The sequence below is a fragment of the Poecilia reticulata genome, chromosome 22 (assembly GCF_904066995.2).
Source record: "Poecilia reticulata chromosome 22, P_reticulata-male-v2, whole genome shotgun sequence".
Classification (NCBI taxonomy): Eukaryota; Metazoa; Chordata; class Actinopteri; order Cyprinodontiformes; family Poeciliidae; genus Poecilia; species Poecilia reticulata.
The window spans coordinates 17,616,016-17,624,501 of NC_088851.1; the positions used below are offsets into that span (position 1 = coordinate 17,616,016).

At 37.3% G+C, this 8,486-nt stretch overlaps 2 protein-coding genes across 2 annotated transcripts; both read right to left on the reverse strand.

The window, feature by feature from the left end:
- Positions 1-91: 91 nt before the first annotated feature.
- Positions 92-2,557, reverse strand: srp14 (signal recognition particle 14). Its single transcript, XM_008399453.3, has 5 exons — positions 2,401-2,557; positions 1,134-1,206; positions 922-1,034; positions 795-827; positions 92-695 (listed from the first exon to the last, which is right to left on the reverse strand). The coding sequence occupies exons 1-5, from the start codon at positions 2,422-2,424 to the stop codon at positions 606-608; spliced, it is 333 nt and encodes a 110-aa protein (XP_008397675.1). The 5' UTR covers positions 2,425-2,557; the 3' UTR covers positions 92-605.
- A 996-nt stretch (positions 2,558-3,553) lies between these two features.
- Positions 3,554-8,430, reverse strand: pld4 (phospholipase D family member 4). Its single transcript, XM_008399452.2, has 11 exons — positions 8,315-8,430; positions 8,144-8,209; positions 7,905-8,062; positions 6,685-6,868; positions 6,488-6,608; positions 6,273-6,400; positions 5,986-6,186; positions 5,677-5,816; positions 5,435-5,600; positions 4,464-4,560; positions 3,554-4,357 (listed from the first exon to the last, which is right to left on the reverse strand). The coding sequence occupies exons 2-11, from the start codon at positions 8,192-8,194 to the stop codon at positions 4,152-4,154; spliced, it is 1,452 nt and encodes a 483-aa protein (XP_008397674.1). The 5' UTR covers positions 8,195-8,209; positions 8,315-8,430; the 3' UTR covers positions 3,554-4,151.
- Between the last annotated feature and the right edge of the window lie 56 nt (positions 8,431-8,486).

An 8,486-nucleotide genomic window follows, 5' to 3' on the forward strand; every position in this document is an offset into this window, starting at 1 on the left:
TTATTTATGAACTTAAATTCTGATGCCAGGGACAATACAAACCCTTTTTGATTGGTACAGCATAGTCTGGCCATGTAAATAGAAAGGGGAGCAACTTGTTAGGCGTTTTACTAAAAATGAAACCTAAACACAAATTACGCTGAGCAATCACAAATTGATTCAACTATTTCTGGATGACTTTCAAATCCTCAAAAAGAAACAATTTTTTTTTTTTTTTCAAATTAAAAAGCCAACCCTGCACAACATAAATAAGGATCAATAAGCAAAAATCAAAGCTTGCTAAGAATTGGGCTCTGTGGGGTTGGCCCCAGGGGAAGCAGGATTCAATAAAATGGTGACATGGCTCCATGTTGTACAAGAAAATGAAAATCCTCAGGTCTTGTTCTTAATCACCGGATGGCACTGAAAAGCCAGGGGATAAAGCATCACCATGTAAACAATGGCATCTTGTGTACATAGTCACCAGGATTCTGAGGTTTGAGGTGAGCAAGAGGAGAGCTGAGCGGAGTTGGAGATCACGTCATCACAAGGAGCTCCCCCTTACCGTCCCCTCAACCTGTGATGGACAGCTCAGATAGCCACTGTTTCCATTAAGAGTCCATCGCTCATTGTGTGGCTTTGGTTTTCTTGCTCTTGCTTTTCTTATCTTTCTTCTTAAGACCGTCTATGTGAGCTCTTAGAAGATTGGAGTATGCCTGGAAAGGACGATACAGATGCAGATGGATGAATGATTAAAGATGTTAAAACAAAGGACTGGGTCTGTATTCAAAGAACACTTGATGAGCTCAACCTACCATCTGAAACTTGATTACTTCTTTGGTGCTGACCTAAAATTAGAAATGTATGGTTCATGAATAGATCATACAGCAAATATATAAAGAAAACCCGACTGAAAAACTGAGTTCAAAAAAAGGAGCTCACCACTGTGCTAATTTTCTTCTTGCCATCAGATGCTCTGATGAGACACTTGTTATCAGCAGGTTCGAACGACTCCGGATGCCCTTTTTTGGGAACTGGTTTAGTTCTACCATCATCTAAAGGAATAAAAAAATAATAATAATCTGGTTCTTGGAGGTTAAACGTTGCAAATTAAACATGTATGTTTGTGATTTAGGTCAAACAGAATAACTTACACTTCTTTAGTGTGATGGCAACACTTCCTGATGTCCGACACTTCTGGAAGAGCCGAGTGAGCTCTGTGAGAAACTAATGAGAAAACAGTTTGAGGTTGTTTTTTTTTTTTTCTCCTTTAATCCGTACACTTTACAAAGTCAGGTGAGAAGAATGATATCGGTCATTTTGTTCGTTGTAAGTTTGGTGATTGCGAAACCGACTTTCAGGTTTGAGAAGGAGTCGTCATCCATGGTGTGTGTGTTTTTTTAAGGTGATTTTCTATAGTCTGCTCAAAATATACTGTAAGGAGATGCAGTAAAGAAACTCAAATAAATATCTACAGACAAGGGTGTGTGGTTCATGCAGAATTATTTTGACTGGAACATGACACCATGAATCAACAGGCCTAGCCAAATCAATGACAATATGGTGCAATATAGGGTCATGAATTTAAAAATAATTTTGTTCTATTATATTTGACATCTGAGTATTTCATGATGATATATCTCCTGATTCACGATTAAACTTGCAACATACTGGATATTCATTTTGGGTCGTTTTTTTTACCTTAGACACTGGACAAATGCAGAAACCAGTTTGTTTTAAATAAAGACACGAAGCTGAAGTTGCCCTCCGATAATGGCTTCCGATTGGGGAAATGGCTAAAAGGAGAAGCCACCTAATCTTCATCTTTAACGTGTTCCAGTTTAAACGCTACAGTATTTAAACTCTTCAAACCTGGACTAGATGTCTTGGACTAATAGCAGTATATATGAAACCAAGTTTGTGGTTTGTTAAGCCATTTGATTTGTAGAACTATATTTAATTAAAGTTATCATTCAGGTAATTTGCTAGCGTCAAACAGGTTGCAATACTAACAAATGATACATTGAGACACATGACATAAACTCAATTCGTTTTCATTCGATCAATCTTAATAGAGAGTGAAAAGATATTTATATTTAGAAAAAATACGTCAGGGCATTGCTTGAGACATACGTGGAGACATCGAATGTACTACACGTCTGAGTTATATATCACACATAAATTCAGGAATACAGCTTAAACATTACTATTAGGCCACATCGAGAGTATTAACAGCTTTTACAATGCAAAAATTTGACGATATTTAATGTCTCAACCAGTTCACTCAATCGTTAGCAGGCAGGCTAACATCACTAGCTACGACATCTTGAGCCAACAGCTAAAGAAGAGAGTATTTATGTACAGCAGTGAATTCATACGAACAGAGAAATACATTTCAGATAGTCTGTTTTATATTCTTACCGAATCATTCTCGAGTAACACCATAATTTCGACCTGTTCTCTGCTGTAGAGCTAGCTCTCTCACTGTGAAGAGGCACACGTACTACAAGCTGAAGCTCCGCCCTGCGCCATTTCTTCAATGCCCCACTACATCACAACACTGCCACCTACTGTCATGGAGGACAAGGAAACAACCCTGACCAAATGCTGTCCTCTGTTAGTTTACACACATTTTCATTTAGTAAAAAAAAAACGACCATATTTTACCTCCAAGAAATATGGAGGTACTTGCATTTACCTACAGATTTGAAATGATAAAGGTTCATTTGAAAAGATATAAAAATAATATAAAATATTTGTCAAGAAATGAATAAAAAGTAGATTTTTAAAGTTATATAAATTAGAACGCAAAAGGTATTTTTATTGTTACCTTTTGTAACAATAAAACAAAAGGTAACAATTAGTTTTTTATAGTATTAAGACCTAAAAATGGAATTCCTGTTGCTATCTTAGGGATGCTGACACTTGGTTCCTGAATTTTTAGCTTTTTTTTTTTTTTTTTTGATCGGCTGCCTGCACCCAAGATACATCAGTTTTGGGTTTTAAGTCCTTTAGGACTCTGGAAATGTCCATGACCAGAATGTATGTAAAGAAAAAACAAGAATTTGAGATCACTTATATTTTGTACTAACCTTTTCTTTTAAACGTAACAGATTTGAAGTTTTAAAATTTATATTCTTTGTATAGCATCCCTCTTTGGTGCTCACAGAAAGCTCAGTGGCGTCTATAAGCAACTTCATTTGCCTTTGATTGTGCAAGAACCAAAATCAAAGACTATTTATTGTTCCTGTTATAGTCTGTGGTTCCATATTTATTATTCAGGAGTTTTTCCTAATGCACATTCAGTGAATCCTTTTCTTTTTCAAAAGATTGATTCTGACAAAACATTACAGCAGTTTCTACTCTCTTTGTCACAAGCAGCAATCTTTAAAAAATATTTTATTCCCCAGACTTGTTGTATCAGTCTTTTCTGGTATTTTCTTGAAGATTTCTATTAAGCACACCTTCTAGAGGCATCTCTCCAGTATCTATCCTTACAAAAGATGCTGTCCGGGAATTATTTCAGAGTTTCTATGTTGAGGAAGTCAATAAATCATAAAGCAATACTCAGAAAAAGATTTTAAAAGATTTTACAGTAGATGCAGCTGAGTAAGTCTTGACTACATATATTTTCAATCTTTAAAATATTATTGTGTTGTGTTTCTCTACAATTTCTGTTTAAAGATAATTATGAAAAATAACACAAAATTGTATGTTATGCTAAGCAAAAGCTACAAAGACGTCATTCTCGTAGCCGTAGCTGCCTCTATGAAGTTGTCTTCTCAAATTCAGGTTTAAATTTTGGCATTAACGTTTGATTTTTTGCAAATGTTAACAGCAATCACTCAGTAATAAGATCTAAAGGCTATGCTAAAGCTCCATCTACGCTTATTACACAAACAGCTAACTAATAACTTATAATCTAGTAGCTGAACTAGACTGAATGTGATATATTATTTCCATATATTGAGAAGTAAAAAAGCAATGCAGGTAAAGATACATAGAAATGAATAAGGAACTATCAGAACCTTTAACTAAAGCATCACAGAAACTTAGTAAAATTATCTAAAATGTTGATACTGAAAATGAAACAATGCAAAGCAACAGTTATGGTGGAAATGTTGCAAAGAAAGCAAAATAAATTATTTGTAGTTGTTTGATAAAAACGTCAGTCATCTTGGTGACAGAGCACAGTCTGGGTTGTGTCCTAGATCCCCGAGGTGGACAGCGAATTCTGAGTGCCAGTCTCTGGTGAATACGTCCTTCAGCTGGTGGTACAGGGTCTTATTGTTCAATGCAGAGTGAGGAGTGTTCTGGGAAATGACCAGACTCACTCCAGCTGTGGTCAGAAAGTAGTCAGCCGCCCAGTTGGAGGTACCTGTGTTGGAAAACAGTGTTATCCGGTCAATTATTAACATAGTTTTTATTTAAAAAGCCCCCACTCATTATTTTAAACCCCTCAGTTGACATTAATATTAACTCACCTACGTATGCAACTTTATCAGTCACCATGTATTTATTATGATTGACTCTGGTGTATGGAATATCAGACTGATTTCCCACTGGGACGATGTAAAGTTTCTGAAACAACCAAAACAACAACAATATAAAAACAGGTGGCTTTTAGGAGAACTTTTCAGCATTGTGAAAAAGTATCTGCTCCCTAGAAAATACAAAATGCTATTTTAAACAATGATTTTATTTATTCAGGTAAAAAAATCCACCCTAAACAAAAAAAGTGTGAAAAAGTAATTGGCCCCTAAACCTAATAACTGGCTTTGCCAAAGACATTTTTGTCTCTCTCTCTCTTTTTTGCAGAATTACTTTAATTCAGCCACATTAGAGGACTTTTCTGCATGAGCGACATGTTCAAGACCATCCTGCAGCATGTTAATGTTATTAAAATCTTAGGCCTTTCCAAAACCACCATATTTTAGGCCATAACATGTGGACTTTCTTTAACCGAAGGTCACGATTCTCCTTAAGTAACCCCAATCAATCACACTACCACCACCATGTTGGCATGGTGTCCTGTTTTTGAAATGCCGTTAGTTTTACACCAGGTGTATTAGAAATCAGCTTCAAAAAAGTTCCACTTCTGTCTTGTCAGATTTTATTGTGTGTTGGAAATTGTGTTGTTTTTGCTCAGCTTTAGTTTTGGCTGTGAAATTCTCGCAAGGGTGCACAGTTTCTTTTTCATTGCTGAATCATTATCTAAGAATTTAACTGAAGCAAGTGAGGCCTGCAGAACTTTATATGTTGTTGTGGGTTTATAATGCCTTTCACTGTAATAATTTGAAAAAAAAAAAAAAAAAAACTAGTGTTAAAATATCTTTGATTATTTAAAGTGTAAGGGAGGAAAGCAACAACTAAAGAAATTTACTATGGGAAAGTGCAATTTTACAGCACAATCACACATGTATAAAACAGATACTTTGTCTCCATATTGTCTCACTATTTGGATGCTGATGTGATGGAGAGGGTAATCCATTGAAGCCAAAGACTGAAGAAAGGGCAACATGGCTGGATCAGAATCACGTCCACAGCTGATCAACATCCTGACCTTCACTTTCCTTTCAAACACAGCCATCTTAATGGCATCATCGATGAACGGCCAGTATCTGGAATGACACCAGAGTGAGGACCTCAAACAAAACCGGAACATTTTAAATGTTAAAACAAGACCTTTCAGCTTACTTGTGAGGCTTTTCAAAACGAGTGGTGGGGAAATACTCCATGACAGCAACATCTACAAATCTGTCAGCCTCTGAGATGGAGGACAGTATCGCCTCCAGGTCCTGAGTCCTTGATGGAGGACAAAAGGATGGCGGAGAACCCTGGGATAGTACACAAAATCAAAAATAACATCAGACTCGCCCGACCCTCTCTTTGGTTTTAGTGGTTGAAACCAAACTGAACCACACTGTTGTACAACCCATTGTTCTTGAAAATTCACAACTCAAAGAAAAAAAAATTAAAAGAAGAAATGTAACAAAGGCCACTCACAGCAATGTAAAGACTGCTGGAGATGTTATCCTCTTTTACCAGCAGAGGGTGCTGTTTGTTGATGTTAGTGGAATAATTTGCAGGCCAGGGTTGTGGCAGGGAGCTGTTGGGTTGCCCCATTACCCAATAGGACTGGAAGATCTTATAAAGGTCCATTGCAAGACTGGAACAATTATAGACCGCCACTCCCAGTTCCTTTACCTGCAGTCAAAGTGGGGAATTTACTTTGAAAGCAATTTAAAGAGGAAGAATGTGAACTTAAGAATTATTGCCATGTGTAGTTTTACCTGGGTCAGAGCCCTCCAGTCCATGTTGGCACTTCCAATGAACACATGCTTCATGTCAACAATCCAGAACTTGGTGTGGAGGACGCCTGCCGTCAGGCGACCAAACTCTACTCTTCTCACCTGAACTCCTGCAGACAAAAGTCATCAAAATAGTTTGCCAGAAATATAATCGGCAATTCCTGTGAGAATTTAAAAGAAAAGAGCAACTATCAAACCTTTCTGTTTTAGGATCTTTAGATCGGTGGAGTTTGTTTTGACTGTGGGGACGCTGCTCACCACGCGGACAGATATGTTCCTGGAGGGAAGTTCCCCAAGCGCTTGTAGGATGTCCCTTCCCTGGTTTCCACAAAACATTCAACAAAGACTCAGACGTTTTTGACAAATGTAAGCGATTTCCGAGTTAGGAACTCACGGCGATATCAGTGGAGGAGTTGACGTTGATGTCCTCCCCTGTTAACGTCCAGTAGAATGAGACTACATTCACGCTGTGTGATGCTCGGGAGATAAGGTCTTTCCAGGCTTTATCCAGGGGGATCCCAAAAGTTGCATTGTTGTTATATTTTAGATATAGAGGAATACTTTCCACAAGGGTCATGCTGCAGGGTAAAGCAGGCTATATATTAATAAAAATTATTATAATCCCGTATAAAATATTTGTAACAGTTGAGCCTTTTCTTTGTGATAGACAGACACAAAGCACTGCATAACTGGAAAATGAAAAAAAAAAGTGTCTTAAATATCTGAATGATGTGGTCATATTTGTTTTAAGACACTCTTAGGCTCACTAAAAGTCCTTTTCACATAAAATTTTGTCATGTTGGGAGCTTTCTTGAGGCCTAAGGTGCTTTTCAAATAACTTTTAGGTTTTGCAAATAACTTTTAGGTTATCGCAGTAAAATACAATTTTTCTTCATTGTGAAGAAGAATTTTCAACAATGACAAGAAGAGGTCCATTGTTGAAAACTCACACTGCATATCACCATAAATGCACTATCCAATCGGTAAAGCGTGGTGCTGGTAGTGTCATGTGAGAAAGTTGCAGAGATCAACAGCCCAGGTGGGAAAATCTTCTGGCAGGAAAACCATTATCAGTCCACCAATCCACTGTCTACACTCGTGTAGGAGAGACAATAAGAAAACCCAAGAGTGGTCTGATTTAAAGTTTTAAATGAACATGCTGAAGGTCCTCTGATCAGATGAAGTCAAAATTAAACTTTTGACTTACAGGCTAAACACTAAAACACAATTTCCACAGTGAATTCTGGCAGTGGTTGAATCATGCTGTGGAAATATTTATCTTCACCAGAGACAGGGAAGCTGGTTAGAGTCCTTCAACATTAGCTACCTGGGATCGGTTTGAATCAAAACACATTCATTTGTCAGAATGACCCAGCCAACTTGATCAATGTGGAAAGAAGCATAGAAAGCTTTTCTAGTGTCTAGATCTTGAAACCTGGTTCCACAAAGTATTGACTCAGGAGAGCTTAATATAAGGCTCAGACTTAAAATTGTCAAAATTTGAAAATCACTTTTCTTCCATTTCACAACTATGCTTCACTTTTTGTTCCACATAAAGTGGAATACATTCATAAAACCCTGTTCAAATAGTTTTGCAAGACACAAGGTTATTACCTGCACTGGTCAGTGAGGTTAAGCCCAGCACTGTTCTTAGGAAGAGTGTCATGGTTTTTAGGAGGTGTTGGTCTCTCCAACACAGCGATGGCAAGAATAACACCAAGCACAGTCAGACAGCCCAAAATCACAGCCAATGTCACACAGCTGGTCCTCCTCTGACAAAAATTAGCAGAAAGATTTTTTTAGTTAAGAAAACAATGGTCTCAGAGAAAAATACATCCTGCGAGCCAACCTACCCCTTTGTTTGAAACATAGTTGTCATGAAGGCTTCTGTACATCGAGGTCATCTTTCCTTTGAGTCACTGGGTTTTTCAAAAAAAAAAAAAGTACTGGGTTTTCCTAGCTTTAAACAAAGTGTTCAACGTAAAACAAGTTTTGTCTACGGTAACGCTAAAGAACAAACTCACTGGTTAACAGACCCAGCTTGTTTTTCTCACTTCTTTCTTCCCCTTCAGCTTGCAGCCACAGCTGAACTATATATCTCTGCTGTTTAATATAACTGAGCACACTTCCTGTTTTTACTTTCATTTCAGCTTTTCATACGTTTGTTTGGCTCAGGAAAAAAAACAAAAAACTAAA

Bases quoted from the DNA above. Each gene is read 5' to 3' on its own strand.
- pld4 (XM_008399452.2), bottom strand. From the start codon at position 8,194: ATGACCTCGATGTACAGAAGCCTTCATGACAACTATGTTTCAAACAAA. The intron at 6,187-6,272 runs GTAAAACTACAC...CTTTGACTGCAG, and splicing joins ACTGGAGGGCTCTGACCCAG to GTAAAGGAACTGGGAGTGGC. The intron at 4,561-5,434 runs GTGAGACAATAT...TGGTTGTTTCAG, and splicing joins ATCACATCAGCATCCAAATA to AAACTTTACATCGTCCCAGT.
- srp14 (XM_008399453.3), bottom strand. From the start codon at position 2,424: ATGGTGTTACTCGAGAATGATTCG. The intron at 1,035-1,133 runs GTAAGTTATTCT...TTATTCCTTTAG, and splicing joins TGCCATCACACTAAAGAAGT to ATGATGGTAGAACTAAACCA. The intron at 828-921 runs GTGAGCTCCTTT...TTCTAATTTTAG, and splicing joins AGAAGAAAATTAGCACAGTG to GTCAGCACCAAAGAAGTAAT.